Source organism: Phasianus colchicus, chromosome Z (assembly GCF_987193195.1).
Source record: "Phasianus colchicus chromosome Z, bPhaCol1.hap1.1, whole genome shotgun sequence".
Lineage (NCBI taxonomy): Eukaryota > Metazoa > Chordata > Aves > Galliformes > Phasianidae > Phasianus > Phasianus colchicus.
The window spans coordinates 9,828,658-9,849,487 of NC_143476.1; the positions used below are offsets into that span (position 1 = coordinate 9,828,658).

A 20,830-nucleotide genomic window follows, 5' to 3' on the forward strand; every position below is an offset into this window, starting at 1 on the left:
CCAGTGGACTTTCAGAGCAGATGAGAACAAGTCTTGGTTGACGGCTTTCTTCTGCTTCTGGAACTGCACAGGCAGGTTGTGTGTTGTCATACTTTATGCCAGAGTGCCAAACTGAAGCAGTTTCTGCAACCTCTTTTTTTCATACTTGTCACTCTTTGCTGAGACCTTAACTTAGTCATTTTTAATGCGCTCTCATCTAAACTACTGTGTCCTCCAGTGTCAGTGTTGTATGAATCAGGACTGTGGGATTTCATCAGTGAAAGGATTCTGCTCTAATGACTGTCATTCTAAAGCTGATATTGTTTCTACCGCATCAGGCTTGCATGAAGCATCTTTGATCAACAGAGAAATCAGAAAAATTGCTTTTCCTATTGCAGTTTCCTTTTAACTAGTGATGAAAGCTGTCAGTTTATTTTTGGCACCAGAAATCCTGGGATGCAACCAGGTTAGATAAGAAGTGAAATTGAATCAACAGTAAAGGAACACAGATGAGATAGCATCACACAGCTCTGGAAAAGATGTTCCAGCTCTGTGTCTACCTACACCTTCAGGAGATGAAAAGTACTGGCTTACTGAGGTGTCCTGGGTTGCAGGTTCTGTTAATCTCCATTTTTGGAAGAGCTGCTTGCAATAAATACCTTGTAAGGTGAATGAGCTTGATAGAAGTAGGGTGTGAAAGAGATGGATTTGCTGTTTCCCGGAAGGTGCAGGAGTATTGCTGTGCCTACAGTCAGTAAACAAGGCAGAAATCACTGTGTTCTTCAGAATGACAAACAAAAGAATAAAAATCTTTTTGGGAGTGACAGCACGCCTGAATGAAGCACAAATCTAAACATTTAAAATAAGGGCTAGTGTCAAAGGGACTTGCAGTATATCTCGTGAAGAAATATTTGATGCTTCTTTAGGAAAGTCATCCTAACAAAAGTGTACTGATGTCTTTGCTGAGGATTTCCTTGGTTCCAGCCTGAAGGTGTGCGCAGGCATGAGCAGGCAGTGCTGAGCTGCAGGTGAGTGCCTGTGTCCCACAGCAGGAAACCCGTGGATGTCTTCAGGGGGTTGAAATGGGCAGAGCTGTAAAACCTGCAGGCTTTCACTGAAATTGTCCCCTGCTTTATTTTGTAATCTTAGTTTCACCAATGCTTTCCAATATAATTTTCGTATGAATGCAGATACATGGGATAGGATTTAAAGTTTTTATGGTGCTGCTGTATAGTTTTCTGTGGTCATCATAAGCCAATAAAAAAAATAAATGGTAATCAGGCAATCTATTAACAACCTGTGGCACGTGTAAAACAATGAAATTCCTTGCAGGAAGACAATATTGCCATATAATAATGTGGCTATCCAAAACTGTTAATTATACTTGATGAAATGCAGATAAACCTGAAATGCAGGACTTTGATCTTAGCCAAGAATAATAAAACTTATTATCATTCTTAAATTGGCAGCTGCTATCAAAAGCCTGTGTCTTATTTCCCTTTTAGTAACACTGGCTAAATCAGAGAAACTGATAAAAGAATATCATGATTGCAGCTTAGGGATTCTTTCCCACTTGACCAGAAGTAATCTATGTCCAAAAATGTCTGTAAATACATTTTCTATCTAATTTTGCCAGATCTATTGATATTTGAGATGAATGGCAAAAACATTTTGCGTACATAGATAAGCAATGCAAATTCGCTGGATTGTTTTAGAGAAAAAAGCTCTGGTTATCAGATCGTTTCCATGCAGAAATAAGATTTACAGAAAAATTCTCATTATTATTATTCATGCATGAATAAGTTCAAAAAAGAGATGTGGGGGATGTTGTTTCAATTCCAGGTGATTGTAGGAAGGACTGTCAGGATGGAAAGGCTAGTGTCTGCCATGGGCAAAGAAACACTTCTGGTTTTCATGTTCCCTTTGTCTTTGAGTGCAAGAGGCCATGAGGAGAGTGTGCCCTAAACTTGCACCCTTTTTGACCATTGCAGCAGAGATGGAGAAGTGTTCAACCTTCTAGAAGGACTTCAGGACAAAGATATGTAATGAAAATAAGTCCAGGTTGGCTGTCCTTGTGTGCATAAGCTGCTCGCATCTGCATAGTTGTTGCTATGGGAATGGCAGAACAGCTGGAATGTTGCATTTCCTTGTGTGACACAAGCACTGGTGAATTCAAAGCAAGAGGGGTATAATAGAAAGAGCATCACCTCCCTGCGAGATTAGGAAAAGGTGAGTGGGATGTTGTTTCAATTAGTGCTGATGGCAGGAAGGACTGTAAGGATGGAAAGGCTGGTGTTTGCCATGGGCAGGGAAACACATTTGCTTTTCATTTTGTCTTAATCTTTCAGTGCTAGATAAATAGAAAAGAGTGTGCCCTCACCTTGGAACTCTCCTGCCCTCTTCTGCTGCGACGGAGAAATGTTCCAACTTGTAGAAGGACATCAGGACTAAGATATGTAATGAAAATAAGTCCAGGATGGCTGTCCTTGTGGGCATCAGCTGCTGGCATCTGGACTTCTGTGCCATGAGCATGGCAAAGCAGGTAAAAATTGCGTTTCCTTGTGTGACACAGGAGCTCTTGACTTGAAAGCTAGAGGGATGCAATAGAAAGAGCTGCAACCTCTGCCTGACATTGCAAAGGTGAGTGGGATGTTGTTTCAGTTGCTACTGATGTCAGGAAGGACTGTAAGGATGGAATGTCTGGTGTTTGCCATGGGCAGGGAAACACATCTGGTTTTCATTTTCTCTTTTTCTTTGAGTGCCAGATATACAGGGGAGAGTGTGCCCTCACCTTGAACCCATCCTGCCATCTTCTGCTGAGATGGAGAAATCTTCCAGCTTGTAGAAGGACATCAGGACAAAGATATGTAATGAAAATAAGTCCAGGCTGGCTGTCCCTGTGGGCATCAGCTGCTGGCATCTGCATTGCTGCTGCCATGAGCATGGCACAGCAGGTAAAAGATTGCTTTTCCTTGTGGGACAGCTGTTAAGCCATTCTGATTCACCCTATGCATCCACAGCATACAGTTTTTCCCACACTGCTGTTTCTATCCAGCAATGTGCATATGTGCAGTGGTACAGAGGTTGGTGGCCCTGCCTGTGGCAGGGGGTTGGAGATTCCTGATCCTTGAGGTCCCTTCCAACCCGGGCCATTCTGTGTGTGTGTGTGTGACTGGCTAAACACCAATTGTTGCTAGCTCAGCAGGTGTACTGCTAATTATTGAACGCCTGACAGCTGCTTATCAACACTTGGCCACTATTTCTGGACACCTGCTCATCCCTGAAGAGAGAGAAGTTTGGAAGGAGGACAGAGGGGAGTCTCTTGATGCCTGCCTGTTGCATCCCAACTTGCCCACAGAGTGAGTCAGTTCGGCCTTGTGTGGAGGCCCTGGATTCTTTGGAGTCTGTTTTTCTTTTGCTGAGCTTCTCCTATCCAAACAGAATGGCCTTACAACATGCTTTCTGGTCCTTAATACTAAACCCATGCAATTTGTATCTATTACAGTTCTGTAAGTGAGAATTGATCACATGATTGAACAACTGTATTTCTAAAATATGTTATGAAATAACTTCTTTTTACTAATACTAATAAAGTCTTTCTACTTTTTCAATCTGTTTCTAAGGGCAAATTACAAAACACATCGTGCTGTACTGCTTCAGAGCAATCCCACATTTGATAGCCAGTGCAGAAACAACATTCCATCCTACAGCATTAGCTAGTTCAGAGGTACCAGGCGTGTATCTGGATGTGGCTGTTGTGCATAACTGGGGCTGAGGGATCAGAAATGACAGCTCCACTCTTGGAGACCACAGAACTAAAATGGAAAGATAAAATAGTTGCAGGGCAATTGTTCTGTGTGCCTGAAGCAGGGACCGATCTTAAACTGTTAAGATTTAACAGTTAAATGAGGATTACAGCTGCAAGTCTGTGAAACAGATGTCAGGTGTCAATGAATGTGTTAACAGCTCTGATGAAGAAGAAATGAATCCAAAGGTGTAGGCAGGGGAAGGAAATCGGGGTGGACTCACAATTTTCCCTTACAAATAACTGCCCAAGGAGGGAGTGAAGCTGTGAAACAGCAACAATATCCCATAGCCTTAGAAGGGAGAGTGGGTCTAAAAGCTGTAACACAGACACTGGTTAAGGATGGTCTTCTGGAACCTTGTCTGTGGCCTTATAACACCCCAATCCTGTCGGCACGGAAGGCAGACGGCACGTATCGGCTGGTGCAAGATGTAAGGAAATGACTGAACCCGTTCTCAAAAGACAGCCTGTGGTTCCTAACCCCTATACCCTAATGAGTCAGATCCCACACGGACAGCAGTGGTTTGGTGTGAGAGACCTCAAAGATGCTTTCCGGACAGCCTCTGGACTCAGAGAGAAATGGCTGCGTTTGTATGAGGACACATTGTAATCCTATCGTGATTCGTGATGATACTGTAGATACTGGAACTCGTGCTAATCCTTGTCTTTGCAGCATTTGAAGCAAGCAGCTGGTGCTGCTGTCATGCAGAAAGCTCCCTTCCAACCACTCAGCAAGCATTTGGATGAGACAGCTTCCTGCTGGGGAGCCCTCCGACATCACTGCTGCCTCCTCCAGAACCATACCTGCAGATGCTTCAGAGCTCTTCAGCATGGACTTCCTTCCTCCCATCAGCAGCTGCTCCTGCACTGACCTTCATTCACACTGGGATACCATCTGCTTCCAGCAGGAGCTGACCTGCGAGACAGAGAAAGGAAACGAGGATGAGCACCAATGCAGAAGCACAAGGCTGTGTCACCACCACGTCTTGCAGCCTTGGGAAGTCAGCTGCAACTGCAACCTTGGTCAGAATTCTTTTGCTTTGGGGAACAGATGGACTCGGAATGGAAGGACACGAGAAAAATGACATCTGTTTGAGCTCAGCAGACTTGAGAGGTGGGCCTGGGTGAACCTCATGAGGTTCAGCACAGCCAAGTGCAAGGTTTGGCATTTGGGCCGGAGGAATCCCAGGCATTCTTTTGTCATCGTGGTGGTTTCCAATAGACCCCAACAATGAGACATCAGGTCGCCGTGTGGGCTCCTGGGTGACACTGCCATTTCCCAGCCATTGCAGCCTAGGGGCAAATAAAGTAAAATACTTCAGAAAGATCTCACACTGATTGCATATTTTACTGTTCTTTTACACAAAACAGAAGGGGAGGGCAGCAGATGCATGCAGCTGCATCAACACCCAGGCTGCTAAAGGAATGGAAAGACAGAAACATCAAATATCAATGCGTTATTCTAATGCAGGGAGGGAAGCTTTTTTCAATGTTACTTTTTATCATGTAAAATAAGCAGTTGGCACTCTTAAAGGAAAATCCTAGGCCCCAGGTTCTGGCAGTGTGGCAATCTGGCACGGACTCAGCTGTGAATGATCCAAACAGTTTGTTCCAGATTTTAACATCCCTTATATGCATTCTCAAGTTTTCTGTCTTATCTTCCCCTTACAGCCGTTAGATGCCAGCAAAACATCCCACAAACACTCCTTACCTCTGTGCACACAGGCACCCATCCAACCAGAGCCACCAGTCATTCCCAGCCATGCGCTCTTCCTCCAATCATGGTCAGCATCACACGGCCGTCACGCAGCTCACTTGACTCAGTTTTTCTCTTCTTTCTGGAGGTGTCCTTGCTTCTCAGCCTTACCTTCTCGTGATGTTTATCTCGCTCTGCAGCTCCTGCTCTGAATAGGCTTTCTTGGATTCCCGCATGACAGGCACAAAATGCAGCCACAGCCCCTGCCACCAAGGTCAGCTCTTCAGCACACATTACCTGAGGAGCACTTGGCAACTCCTGCAACCTGAGCAGTGCCAGGAAGACTGTTTCACTTCTGCTTCTCCTGGCTCAGAAATTCATTTTCCTACCTAGAAAATGGAAAAAGAAAAGAAAGACAAAAAATCCTGACATAAAGCAGACACAATTGATACTATGGAATTCTGGAAGGCAAGGGATTTGCCCTCTATGATGAGAAGTTGACTGCAAAGAACTAAGAAGAGCCATGAGCAGGTTGTGAACTTGTGGGTAAAATTAGGAAGTGCAGCAGTGCAGGGCTTCTGGAGGTGAGGGTCTGCTACAGCCGCCTGGAAAGAGAGCCTGTTGGTGGGAGCTGCTTACTGCAGCCAGCAGAAGCATCGCACTCACTGACTCTCATCCTGATGGGGGATTCCAGTCAGTCTGGGAAATCAGCATGGCTGGCTGCAAGCAATCTGACAGACTCCTGGAGTGCAGTGAGAATCACTCTGTGGTGCAGGCATTGGGCACAGCAAGCAGAAGGGAAGCATTGCTGGACATGGTGCACACCAGGGGTTACGACAGGAGGCGGTCAGGGCTGCAGTGACCATGCACTCCTTGAGTTGGTGATCTCAAGGAATGCGGGCCTGGCAGGAAGCAAAGGCAGGAGCCTGAACTTCAGGAGAGCCAGCTGCAGGCTGTTCCAGGAATTCTTGGACGAGATCCTCTGGACAACTGTTTGTAGGGGCAAAGGGATGGAAAAGAGCTGGTCACTTTCTCAGAAAAAAACTTGCTCAGGTTGCAGGCTGAGCTGCAGGAGAGGAAGGGGAGGAGGTGCCAGCACAGCTCTGCACGATGCTCTGCCACACTGGGCAGCTTGATCATGGCTCAGCAGTGGGATCCGACGTGGAGAAGGGGAGAACGAAATCAAGGATGGGAGGGAGCCATCAGACACAGTCGGTGAGTGTCTGTGCAGTCTTGCAGACCCAGAGATTCCCAGGTTGTTTCTGCTTTCGTAGCATTTGTGTGCTGCAGGGTGAGCAAAAGGTTCTGCTGCTTGATTCTTCTGCAGGAGCCGCCTAAAAGGGAAATGGCCACTGAGCTGCAGACCAAGCAGTACTGCCTGACGTTGGCCAGGGGGAGCTTCTCCTGCCGCAGTGTGCTGATGACAGGTCTGGAGATGATCTGCACGGCCAGCTCGTAGGTGGAAGCCAGGAAAGGAAATGATGGGAGGAGAGAGGTGTTAAGGAACAGCCAAGGCATCAAAATGCATCAAAAAGCCCTGAAAAGCGTCACAAAGCCACAGCCAGGAAGCTTGGGAGTATCATGAGCAGCATCCAGGATGCGAGAGATTATTTGCTACCATGCCAAATGGTAGCAGAGCTCCCCCTGCAGACATCCCAAAGCCAGACAAAACAGGAACAAACCCGGAGCTGTGCTGCACGCACCCCACAGCCACAGCATTGCAAGCTGGGGTGCCTTGCTGTGTGCTGCATTCATCCCAGTCCGTGTGAATGAAGGCTCTGGAGGCAGTCAAGGCGTTGACTGAACACGAGTGTGCTTTTATTATTGTATAAAGGACAGGAGGGTGTGAGAGGTCCACGGTGAAGATGGGACTCATCCTGTCTTGTCATGGAGAGAGTGGCTCAGAGCTCTCAGTGCTGCTGTCCAGTGCCTGGGACTGGAGGCCTGATTGAAAGTCCCCCTGCAAGAGGCTCTGCTCCTCCTCACTGATGCTGACCTGCTCCTGCATGGAGGTGCTGCTGTCGGGGCACTCACACTGTGCTTCAGATGGGCTGCACTGCAGAGACTCTGGGTTAAAATCCACACTTGTGACTGTGGTGTCTGGGAGGCTCAGGTCAGCAACTTCAGCAGAGCCAGGTGTAATGAGAGCATGGACTTCGATGAGCTCCTTCTCTCCATTAATGTTGTTAGATGGAAGGCTGCTATTAGAACTGCAGCAATTTGTGCTTCCTATGAGCTCTCCACTGATGGAAGCACACAGAGCATCCTCGCTACTTGCCCTGGATCTTATGGCTTGGCAAGGGCTCGATTCACCTAGAAAGGATACACAGGGGTTAGTGTCAAACTTTCACAAGCTGAATTACGACAGTGGTACTTGATCAGGGGTGAAGATTTAGGCACGGGATTGAACGCTAGAAAGAGATACATGTGCAGAGCAAGCTTGAATTGTATGTTCCTGAAAAGCAGGGATTTGGAAGCTGCATTTGCACCCTTACCTGCCAGGACTACCACTGCTGTTTCTGAGGGCTGCCTGGCATTGCGCTGCAGTTGGCGTTTGCTGCCAGAGGATGGCTTCCTGAGGCTGAAGCAGCAACACCAACTGCTAGCTGGTGATTCCTCAGTCTTGCTGGGTGGATTTTGTCTGGAGAGAGAAAACAGCCAATGCTGTGAGTCGTGCGTGGTGCAGGGTGAGGGAAGAGCAGCACTGAGCTCTTGGCAGCAGTTGCTTGTTCCTAGCACTGCCTGGTTTCTGCAGGAAAACACAAAAACCCACCCAAACAATGATGCTAGGTGCTGGAAAAGAAAGTCCTCTTTACCTGTCAGATGGAAAGTCAACGACGGTGTGGAATTTGCCCTGCCCAGCTGCAGGGCTTTCTTCCACTTCAATGTCCCTGCTGCTCTCTGTTACCACAGAAGAGGTGCTGTGGCCTCGCCTCTGTGCCTGTGCCTCCTCCAGGCTGAGCAGCTTTGTGGCAGCAGAAGAGACCCCCACAGACTTGGGCCCTGGGAGAGAATTGTGCCCTGTCAGGGAAAACCACAGGTAAGAGCGAGGATCAGAAAGCAGCAGCACAGCCACCACAGTTCTGGGGGAGGTGCTGTATTTTTCTCAGGCTTGCTTATCCGAGCCACTGGAAGAAGAGGAGCCCAAAATAACCATGTGGGAAGAGGTGTGTTTATGGCAAAGGACACGGTCATCATTAAGAGCAGCTTACTGTATCAAAATAGGCAAGGAAAAACCCAAGGAAATGGGGGCAGGGAACTGAGAAAGCTTCGCTGCCACACTTGCATCAAGCTTTTCCTGCGTGCAAACCATAATAATGACGGTTTCCTCCTTGTGAAGTTTGGGCTTGGACATTCTCAGCATCCAGCAACAGGATGCCATACCCTAATGGAAGTCCAGAGGTCTGCTGTCCCCTTGATGGTAAAAGAGTATCTCAAACATCCTGGAGAAGGCCTGCATTTGGTCAAGGTGTCAGGTCAAGATCAAGCTAATGGAGGAAGACACTCACCTGCTGCATCTGCAATGTCTGCTCCGGATTTGGAGCCGAAGAGGACGTCGGTGTGGTTGATGATGAATTCCACCACATCCGACTGCGTCTGCAGCTCCATGCAGGCAGCTCTTCCGCTGGCGCAGGCAGACTCGTTCTGCTGTGATCTGTAGAAAAGGCAGATTTTAGAAGTCATTTCTCCAAGACCGTTTCCCCGAGTCTGAATTGTTGCAGCCAAAAGCTGTCAGCTGAGGCTCTGGAGACTTCCGCAGTGGGCAATCAGTGATGCCACTGCAGAAATTCCCCTGGATGATCAAGGACACGTCAGTCCCATCTCAACAAGACTGCAGAAATTGTCAACTAGACATTGTGCCCGTGGGGATGGAGAACAGCTCAGGCTCCTGCTCTTCTGTCAGCCACAGATTTTACAGGAGAAGAGCACATTTGATGGAGAAAAAGGGAGCACTGTTTTTTTTTTTAATGGAGAACAGATGTAAGCGTTGTGTTGAAACAGAACCAGAAGTTTACCTTAAGAGGTTTGGAGCCCACACAATGGCTAGGTTCTTGGCATGCATGTTTGTTATACTGGAGCTCCCAGCCAGACACGCCAAGTGTCTCATCAGATACTCCAGAGTCCTGGAAAACAAGAGAGGCAAACGTTCAGCACCAACGAGCATGCCGTGCTGCAATTCAGAAAGACAAAGGCTGGAACCACATCGTTGCCCTCTGCAATGCAGCAGGGCTGAGCTCAGCAGGCTGAGGGCAGCACTGACCTGTAGTGAGGAGCGGGCAGCTGCTGGATGACGTCCTGCATTCTGAGCAGCCGCTCCTCCTCTGTAGCGGCACCAACAGCATCCTGGAGTAGTGCAGAAAGGGAGCGAGACACCAATCAGGCTAGTACACCACTGCGAGTAAACCTCGTGGGGCTGACAGCAAAAGGGCCTCCGAGCTGGGGCACTGCTGCAGCCATCTGCCAAGAGGCCCAGGAAGAGGGAAATGAAAGACGTGGCCTTGTGCTTACCGAGAACTTGCCGTACAGCTGGTGGGTGAGCAGAGGGTTCGGGAGCTCCCTGAAGTACATCTTGCAGAGGGAGCTCACGCTGTGAATGTCACGGACGGTGAGCTCAGGAATCTGCTCCGACTCAAATTCCTGCCTGGAGAGAGGGACGCAAACCCGGTTGAGCGAGAGGAAGGCAAGCCCAAAGCCACACCAGATGCACTCAGGCTGTGTCAGTCGCAGCACTCTTACCGCAGTCTCTGGATGTTGGACGCGACGCCGGACAGGCGGTATATCCCCTGCACCACGCCGTGCTGCTCAATGAACTCAGCGCAGCTCTGGAGGACCTGGGGGACTGAAGAACACGTGCCAGCCGTCAGTGGAGCTCCTGATTCAAGTCCTGCTGCAGGCTGTGCTTCACATCCCATCCACTAAGCCCAGCCAGGCTTGGCTGAAGCAAATACAGATGTGCTTGTCTCTTAGGAGCATCCGCCTCACTTTATCCTTCAGCCATCAACTCCCATTACACGTGTCTCCACTGCTGTCAGCCTGCCCCCTGCTAGATACGAGCTCCCTTTCATCTTCTTTAGATGCCCAGCAGAGGAAGATCTCAGGAATGGGCAGCTCCTTACCATCACGACCGGAGTGGAGAAGATGCTCTCCCAGGTCACCGCCAAACACCCTTTCCTTCTCCACCTCCCGCTCGGTCGGTTTCTTTGGGCGGGCCTTCACCAAGGAACGAAGGAAGGTGAGGATCTTGCTGCGTTTCTTGGGCACTGCACAACAAAAGGAAGAAACCAGGTCATTTCAGGTCTGGCTCCGTTGGACGAGGCCGAGCACAGCACATTCTACAGAGCACGTCAGAACGGGAAGAACGTTACCAACCAGTACATACAAAAAGGGATTTTCCCCATCTCTGGAGGAGCCCAAGGCCAGGCTGGATGGGGCCCTGGGCAGCCTGATCTAGTCTCACATTAAATGTGGGGGCTGGGAGACCATCCTGAGGCGGGAGGGTTGGAGCATGATGATCCCTGAGGTCCCTTCCATCCCAAGCCATTCTATGAAGATTCTATACTTTCCCCAAGTCCAATCATAAACACAGGAGGATTGGGCCAAATCTCTGCCCCATGGTGTGCATGAAGAATCATCAACCCAGAGGACAATGTGGCATGGATAAAGGAGGTACTAAACATGGAACACACCCCAAAAAAGACTTCATTTTGCTTCCCCACACCATCAAATGTAACATCCGTACCTGGCCTTGGCACAGAGTTGATGAGTGCCTCAGGACTGTTCTTATTAATGAGTTCCACACACTCCCCTGGGAAAAATCCAACCTGTAACAAGAAGAGAGGCCAACTATTGCATGCAGCACTTCTCAGATCTGAACTGTTAAACCAAAAGCCACGTAACATTTCCCTCGGAACGTGCTTGCCTGACGTTCCATAAGACTATCCAGCAGAAAATGGCCATAGTTCACAGCATAAAGGTAATAATTTTTCAGCATTTGCAGCCAAAGACAAGGTCCCCTGACACCGACACAGGGAAACTGTTTATGTCCACTAGGCATCCTGAGCAGGCAGAGCAGCTCTAAGCTGAGATTCCTGCCTCTACTGAAGTTGCACTCTCCAGTCTGAAGCTTGTGCCTACCTGGAAGCCGAGCTTGCCTCTCCACCAGGGGGTCAGCTCCTTTGGTGGCATGTCGATGACACACACGATGTCTCCCACCTGCAAGAGATTGCAACGTCAATCCCAGCTTCAGCACGGCTGGGAGGAAAGCACAGCTCAAATGACTGCATTCTTCTGCACTGCCAAACATCGCCGAGCATTAAAGCACTTGCACCAGTGCAGCTCTGAAGGCATTTGCCATTGTAAAACTGAACAACAAGGAACGCCTTGAACTGCTTACCTCAAAGGAGAGTTCATCCGCTGCCTGGGCAACGTATCTCTTAATAGCATGGGCAGCAGCAATAGCTGGAACATTCACAGGTGCCACCTCATGGTCCAGCAGGGGCTTCCCCTTGTTCTCAGCCTGAAACAGAGAGCACAGGCCACGGTGAGGAGCTGGGAACCAACAAGGAGGATTTCAAGGTGAGGAGCACATCTGCAGAGAAAGCTGCAGGAAATGCACTCGGTCCTTATCATGGGCACTTCAGAAGGTACTGCAAGTCTAATAACGGCTGTTTCTCTCCCTGGTGTGCAGCAGGCACACGCCAGCAAAGATGCATCTCTCCCCACCCAGACCAATCAGCAATGGCACTGACGCAGACAGGTGGCCTTGTCCATTTTGCCCCCTCCTTTCCTGCGCTCTTTGTGCAGGAAGGCTGACTGTTTCAGATGCTAGGAGACCGTGAAGAGGGAAACCAAAGCTACGGCTGCAGTTACAAGGTGCAAACAGTGCCATTGCAAGCACCAAGCAGCTCTCTTGAGCAGTCCAACCAACAGCGAGGCCAAACAGAGCAGAGAATGACTGTTGTTTCTGCAGCCATTTGAAGGGAAAAGTCAGTAGAGGACAAACACAACAGCCGAGATGGCTCTGGTACTTTGATAAACTTGCCACGCTTGCACTACTGTCTTGCCACAGAGGAGCTCTCTTGGAATGCAGGAGAGCACATCTGCGGCTCACTCTGCTGGCTGCAGTCAGGGAACAAAGACCAATCAGAGCTTCATACTCTACCTCTGTCCATGCCACATCAGGCCCACAGCTGATCTCGCTGCACGCCACAGCCATCAGCGTAGGTGTGACAAGCTGGAACTGAAAAGAAACACACTTTTATCTTCTCTGTTCACATCTCTGCTGTGCTCCCTACAGCTGTTGGGCACACTCACACAGCCCAAGCACGCCTGCTGGTGTCCCTGGTGATGCTGTGCAGCTCTGCACAAGCTGGGGCTGGGACTCTTTGCCTAAGGGATTGCTTTCCTTAAGACCAGCTGGTCACAGCACCACAGACAGCATCCTTCTGAGGGCTGAGCTGCAGAGCACGTGGAGAAAAACCCACACGTGACCAGCGTCCCATCAAAGCTGGATGAGGCTGTGTTACTAAACACGGGGCGTCACGGGCTGCTAAAGCATGTGGGGGGACAAAGCATGGCAGGTACCTGGCAAGAGATCAGAACGAGGGAGAGAAATCTCACGAATCCGCAGCCGTTCCTTGTCACTTTGCTCTGATCTTCCACGAGCAAAAGCTGCAGCAGGGAAGCAGGCAGAGGGTGGAGAGAGGAGAGAGAAAGAGCAGGTCAGTTTGCTTCCATGGTTTAGCAAAGAATACAACGGAAAAAACTAAATCTGCCCTCCCTCAACTTAAAAACTTAAGTTTTCAACTTAAAACCATTTCCCCTTGTTCTGCTGTTATCTACCCTTTCAAAGAGTTGATTCCCCTCCTCTTTTTAGGCTCCCTTTAGGTACTGAAGGCTGCCATGAGGTCACCCCACAGCCTTCATTTCTCCAGGCTGAACAAGCCCAGCTCCCTCAGCCTGTCTTTGCAGGGGAGGTGCTCCAGTCCCCTGATCATCTTTGTGGCTCGCCTCTGGACCCTCTCCAACAGCTCCCTGTCTTTCTGGACACTGTACTGCAGCTGGGGCCTCACAAGAGCAGAGCAGGGGGGGACGATCACCTCCCTGTCCCTCATGGCCACCCCTCTGCTGATGGAGATAATGTGATCCTATGAGCTCCGCCAGCCAGCAGTTCTCAGCACTCACTGTCCCCCCGTCTCTCCCACACTGTCTCAGCTTACCTACAAGGTGCTGCACAGGACGGTGTGAAGACAAAGGGACGCAGTCGGTGCACAAGTGCAACAAGCGAGCTGCTCAGTCAGAGCTCCAGCGCTCCAATGAAGGGACGCAGCACGCACTGCTCCTCCCCTCATTCTAGCCCTTATGACATCACTGAGGGCCACCAGGCTGCTCCACCACGACGGACAGGGTGGGGAGGCAAGACCAGTCACAAGGGCAGAAGATTCCAACAGCCCAGCCCAACGTTCTGGAATCAGGGGCTGCTTGGAATTCTAGCCCAGCCAAATCCTGGAGAAGCTGGCACGGGGTCGTCATGACCAAAGCGCAGGACCTGGCGCTTGCTCTTGTTGAGCCTCGCACAACTGGCCTCAGTGCATCCCTCTGGAGGGCCTTCCTGCCCTCAGCCAGATGGACGCTTCCTCCCAGCAGCGTACCTTGCAGTGCTGGGCCCATGTCAAATCCACACTAGAGTGGGTTTTGTTACATTCAAGGGCATGTTGCAGCACCCATCTATTTCACCTGGAAGGAAATAAAGCAGGAGATGGGAGAAACACAGAACTACTGCCAGACTGCTTTATCCCTTTCTCAGCCCAACTTCCCTTGCCTCATGCCCTACCCCAACTCCTGGATGATGCCCACAGGCTGACAGTTGGATCTCAAGTCCATAGGACTCCTTTCACAGGGCTCCATCAAAAAGGCTGTCACACTTGTTCTGTACACTCACACTGACCCAGCAGTGGTATCACAGTCACTTAACACACACACAACAACCAAACCCCGAGCATGCACATCCCTTCCTGCGTGACTGCAGCCCACAGCTCCCCTTCACACCTCCGTGGATCTCTGGTGTTTTACACTGATGCAGCCTCGCTGCAGCTCTGTGGCTGTCACAGAAAGCCTGCAGGACCTCTTTCTCTGCAAACCCCGTCTGCAGGCATTGGTTCACGAGTTTCATCTCCTGCCCTCCTGAGCAAAAACAAGCACTAAGAACAAGAGCAAAGCACGCTGGACTCGACCTGGCTGGATCCCCAACCCTCAGTCCTGTCAGACGGACCCTGGTGTGGAGACTCATCCCCAAAGCCTGGCTGGACATCAGCACAGGCATCCTTCTTCAAACGCCCCATCCAAGCAGCAAGGGATCAAAGCGTTGGCACAGCTGAAACAGAAATGCTGTGTGAGTTTCCTGTTAGCACTGAGCAGGAACAAATCTACCGCTGAGCAGCAGGATGTGAGACAAGCAGCAGAAGACACCCAACCTGCAGAACCAGCTCCTTTGCGGTCGGTCCAGATGTTTGTCTGCTCCCTTCCCTGGCCCAGGCCAAGCTTGTGAGCTGCTCCTCCTTTGTGCAGGGGGAAATGGTGCAGATGCCATGTGGTGGCTATGCACAGCATGCCTTGCACTTGCTTTTCCTCTCTCCATCTGCCATCTTCCATTTGCAAACAGCATCTCCAGCCTCCAGAGATCACTGAGTCCAACCCCTGCAAAACAGTGAAAGAAAAGATATGATAAGGGGTACTTAAAGCACAGCATCTGTAATCAGATCAGACTCCTGCACTGTGAAGACTTCCATGAGTATTCCTGCAGAGTGCATCACTTAGTCTCTCTTTAGCCTTGTGTTCATGGTTTTCCTGTAAGAGCTTGTCTAAACACTGCCTATAATCGTGGTTATGCTAGAAGCATTTGGATTCATTGATCCTTACTGTAATTTCAATTACAAATTTAGATGTTTTTTTGTTAGGGACAACTTTCAATTTCTCAACTGAAATTTCAATATTGCATTAGGTGTTGACAACCACGGGGCTGCAGTACAGAGAATTACAGGAAGATTAATTTCTCCATCTCCATGCTCCTAGACATTTATGATTACAGTGATGTAGTTATATACAAAGTTGCAAGATACCAAAGCTAGAATAACCTCTTGGTGCAGCAGGATGTCTGGAGCCCAAGTGCAGAGTCTCAGTGTTGCAAAGCCTTGAAGAGGTGCACCGTATGTGCTGGGGCTGATGACACAGACACTGGAGCAAGGCCAGTGTGATGTTAGAAACTTGACCAGCAGCTGATCTGTTGTCAGCCATTTCTGGACACAAACGGGATCTGGTCGACTTAGGACATGACCTTTGGGCTGGAGAGCAACTCCCCGAGGAATCACACAGCCACTGCAGACCGTTGGCAAGAACCCCATACCAAAACAGCTCATCTGCAATCAGTTTTTAATCTGTGCAGCAGTGATTGGAACAGGCGCACGCTCTCTGCAATTGCAGGAATGTTCACAAGTGGAATGTACATCACCTGTGTGCTCCAGCTCTTCTGTGTGCATGCTAGGAGCAGTGATCCCCCTGCACCCAGGGCTGCAATAAAGTCCTGTGGGCTTTCTAACCTGCCCACCAGCAGCCCAGGCTGCCCAGAGCCACATCCAGCCTGGCCTTGGATGCCTGCAGGGATGGGGCATCCACAGCCTCCCTGGGCAACCTGTTCCAGTGCCTCACCACCCTCTGGCTGAAAAACTTCCTCCTCACATCCAACCTAAACCTCAACACCCCCCGTCTCAGTTTAAAGCCATTCCCCACGTGTCCCATCACTGTCCACCCTCCAAAACAAAACACCTCGGCTCTTCAACACTGAAAGAGAAAGAAAATAACCCACAGCTCTTACTTCCACTGTATGCATTTAATTCCAGACTTAAGGTCACAGGTTAATTACTCATGTGATCCTTCCTGACAGAAGAACTACTCGTAGTGATGTGTAGGAGTAAGGAACAGCTTGAAAAGGTCATGGACATATTAGAACTTGCATCATTTATCTTAATAGATGCCTACATTGCACAGCATTTTGTAAAACACACGTTACAAGTACTGTGCATTGGATTACACTATATCAAACTCTAAGTAACAATACAGGTTGCTTTTAAATCTACACTTACATGTTTTCTTCTAACTCCTTGATAAAATTCCTTACTACCTTCAGTTTTACAGCCAAAGCAGTGTTTGAGTTGGTAATGTACTCTTGAACAGCACTGTTGCCTTTAACATTTGTATGTTTAGATCTGAAAAGAGAATTTGGTCATTATTTCACGATGAGAGAACCTTGATCTGACACAAAAGAATTACAAAAATCTGACAATACTGTAAAATGCCAGCGTAAGAATGTGGCTTTCATTTTTTTTTTTCTTGTTTTTCTTCTTTTTCTCTTTTTTTTTTCTTTTTTTCTTTTTTTTTTTAAATGTTGAGTGTACCATTAATTCAAGACAATAATTTTGTTTGTAAGTCGATCTCTGTAACTGTTCTTGGCATCATTCTGTAGGATGAACTAGATACATGGAATTTGGCACTGGCTCCCCAGGGCAGTGGTTTGGCACTGAGCTGACAAAGGCCAAAGAGCATTTGCACAATGCTCTCAGACACAGGGCTTGACCCATAGGAGGTCCGGTGTGGAACCAGGAGGTGGAATACATGATCCTCGAGGTCCCTTCCAAATAAAGATATTCCATGATCCTCTAATACTTATATTCCCAAGTCCTGTACACAGTGCTCAGGTGCTTAATTGAAAGGTTCCATGAAACAGTGAGGTATCTATGTCCCTTTACCACTCAGTTATTCAATTTGCCACATGGATCTTTTATCCAGTCACATGAAAAAAGCACTCAAAGTATTTCCTTCAGTCTTCCATTCTGATAGAGCTTTCTGGAGCAAATAAAGAGTTGCAACTCAGAATGTCCACACCTCCCTTCCTGCACCCTGCATACTTTTTTCATTGTACTGTGATTACGTACCATTCCATTGTCACCCTCATTCTGTCATTATCTAGGCAGTTTACTGACATTAAATTTTCCAGCAACAGATGCCCACAAGGACAGCCAGCCTGGAAATATTTTGATTACTTACCTTTGTCCTGATGTCCTTGTAGGAGGTGGGACATTTCTCCATCTCAGCAGCAGAGGGCAGGAGGGGTCCAAGGTGAGGGCACGCTCTCCTCTATTTTTCTGGCACTCAAAGACAAAGGGAACAAGAAAACCAGATGTGTTTCCCTGCCCATGGCAAACACCAGCCTTTCCATCCTTACAGTCCTTCCTGCCATCAGCACAGACATTTTGCTTTCTTGTGCCACTTCATCCCTTTAGCATCTGGCATTCTAACAAAAAAGTACTTACATGGAATTTTAATATTTTCATATTAAATGTCAGAATTAGAACCATTATGTTTACCAAATATTTAAAACGTTCAACCCAGTGAGAAGTGAATTGATGTTGCATTTAGCATTCAGATAAGAACTTGTAAAGTAAGTAAAAAGTGCTGCTTTCATAAACTATAGTCTCATTGTCAAGCCTTGCGCTGTCTCAGCAGATTATTACAGAATGTTCATTCAAGCAGGAATTCAGAGATGTGTCTGAATTGATAAGAACAACGAATAATTAAGAAAGCTTGACTGCAGTCTGCTTGAGGATTCCAGTCTGAAGTGTGTTCCACCTGATGACAACTGGGAATGTCTTTCTCTCACCATTAGAACCATTGCACCTCTGACTAAACACATAGCTAATCACCACTGAAAACCTAGGTGCAATTTCTGCAGTGCACAGACCAACTACGTGCTGATTAACATTCAGAGAGATTGTGCAGGTGTCCTTTTAGGAACTGGCCTACAGTATGCTAAGAGGGATGGATGTGGGGACATGAGGATAACGTGCCCTCTGCCTTTTAAGACAGCCCCAGCAGAGCAGGTCAGCAGGCTGAAGAGCTGAGTGGGTCACCAGGGCTCAGAGACTTCACTCGGCCATCTGCAAGTGGAGGGACTTCAGCCCAAGCTGCCCTTTTCCATGCAGGCAAGGAGGCCAAGAGAAGGTGGATCGGCACGGTTCTGGTGCAGACAGGGGCTGCAGTGTGAGCAGGCCTACACAGACAAGGCTGTGCCCACACAGAGTGACAGCAGCTTTCGCTGTGAGCAGATTCCCAGGGGGCCTGAGCCATGGCAGTTCTTGATGGCAGCATGTTCCAATAAGCCCTGGAAGTCTTCTCTGGACGTCTGTCGCATTCTGGAATCCACACTGAGGACGCAGTCGCTGTGTCAGAGCAGCTGGCAGAGTCACGGGGAACCGTGACGTAGTTGGCCCAGGGAGCAACAACAAGGCCTGCACTGCTCAGCCAGCCCAGGCCAAAGGGGAGCACGAGAGAGAGCAGAGGAGAGAGGGGGGGAAAGAGGGCCAGGAAGGAAAGGCCTGTGCCTGAATGGACGTGTAGCAGCAGCTGCTGACAGCAAACTCGGTGATGGCAGGGGCACAGCAGAGCAGTGCAATGCTGGCAGCTTCCTGTGTCTTTCACACAGGCACTGCAGACATGGCCAGCACTGGGAGATCAGCAGAACTGCTGCACACCTCTGCCAGCCCAGGCCAGAGGAGTGCAGAACAGTGAGCTGCTGCTGAGGGGAGAGAGGATGGCCTGAGAGCTGACCTGAGAGGCAGGGCTGGCTGTGTGACAGCAGCCTCTGTGTCCTCCTCCTGTGTCTGTGAGGGCCAGAGGGCCAGAAGAGAACATGCCCAGACAACGAAGCCCTGCTGTCCTCTGCTGCTCAGCTGGAGAGATGTTCCGCCTTCCTGAAGGACGCTGATCCAAAGGGAAGGAATCAAAGGAAGTCCAGGCTGGCTGTCCTTGTGGGCATCAGCTGCTGGCAGCTGCCTCTGTGCTGCCATGGGCAGGGCACAGCACACACAGTGTTTGCAGTTCCCTGTGTGACACTGGCCCTGGTGACCTGACAGCCAGAGGGAGACAAGAGAAAGAGCTGCCTCCCTCTGCCAGATGAGGCAAAGGTGAGAATCCCAGAATCACAGCATGGCCCGGGTTGGAAAGGAGCTCAAGGTTCATCAATCTCCAACCCTTGGCTCTCCAAGGGTGCACAGGGGGCTTTGTTCTCCCTGTGGTGCAGCTTCAGTGCCAACTCACAGCTGAGCTGGTTGGCACACTGTGACAGCCTGCCGCTCTGAAGCTCTTGGGGCAGTGCTCAGTTCTTTCTGAAGTACTCTGGAAAATGCTGCTTCTCCTTCACCAAGTCTGTTTCCAGACAGACGTCTTTTTCTCCTCTGTACACACAAACAGTATCTTGTAACTCCCTGGCACAGTGCTCAGAAGTGATACTTCTGGAAGCACGTCAGAGAAAAGTGGCCTTGTCCCAGTGGACTTTCAGAGCAGATGAGAACAAGTCTTGGTTGACGGCTTTCTTCTGCTTCTGGAACTGCACAGGCAGGTTGTGTGTTGTCATACTTTATGCCAGAGTGCCAAACTGAAGCAGTTTCTGCAACCTCTTTTTTTCATACTTGTCACTCTTTGCTGAGACCTTAACTTAGTCATTTTTAATGCGCTCTCATCTAAACTACTGAGTCCTCCAGTGTCAGTGTTGTATGAATCAGGACTGTGGGATTTCATCAGTGAAAGGATTCTGCTCTAATGACTGTCATTCTAAAGCTGATATTGTTTCTACCGCATCAGGCTTGCATGAAGCATCTTTGATCAACAGAGAAATCAGAAAAATTGCTTTTCCTATTGCAGTTTCCTTTTAACTAGTGATGAAAGCTGTCAGTTTGTTTCTGGCACCAGAAATCCTGGGATGCAACCAGGTTAGATAAGAAGTGAAACTGAGTCAACAGTAAAGGAACATAGATGAGATAGCATCACACAGCTCTGGAAAAGATGTTCCAGCTCTGTGTCTACCTACACCTTCAGGAGATGAAAAGTACTGGCTTACTGAGGTGTCCTGGGTTGCAGGTTCTGTTAATCTCCATTTTTGGAAGAGCTGCTTGCAATAAATACCTTGTAAGGTGAATGAGCTTGATAGAAGTAGGGTGTGAAAGAGATGGATTTGCTGTTTCCCGGAAGGTGCAGGAGTATTGCTGTGCCTACAGTCAGTAAACAAGGCAGAAATCACTGTGTTCTTCAGAATGACAAACAAAAGAATAAAAATCTTTTTGGGAGTGACAGCACGCCTGAATGAAGCACAAATCTAAACATTTAAAATAAGGGCTAGTGTCAAAGGGACTTGCAGTATATCTCGTGAAGAAATATTTGATGCTTCTTTAGGAAAGTCATCCTAACAAAAGTGTACTGATGTCTTTGCTGAGGATTTCCTTGGTTCCAGCCTGAAGGTGTGC

General features: G+C 48.8%; 1 protein-coding gene across 1 annotated transcript; it reads right to left on the minus strand.

The window, feature by feature from the left end:
- Nucleotides 1–8,963: 8,963 nt before the first annotated feature.
- Nucleotides 8,964–11,666, minus strand: LOC149912455 (rho GTPase-activating protein 32-like). Its single transcript, XM_090131105.1, has 8 exons — nucleotides 11,616–11,666; nucleotides 11,221–11,302; nucleotides 10,598–10,741; nucleotides 10,218–10,320; nucleotides 9,990–10,122; nucleotides 9,742–9,824; nucleotides 9,497–9,604; nucleotides 8,964–9,135 (listed from the first exon to the last, which is right to left on the minus strand). The coding sequence occupies exons 1-8, from the start codon at nucleotides 11,664–11,666 to the stop codon at nucleotides 8,964–8,966; spliced, it is 876 nt and encodes a 291-aa protein (XP_089987231.1).
- Nucleotides 11,667–20,830: the final 9,164 nt, after the last annotated feature.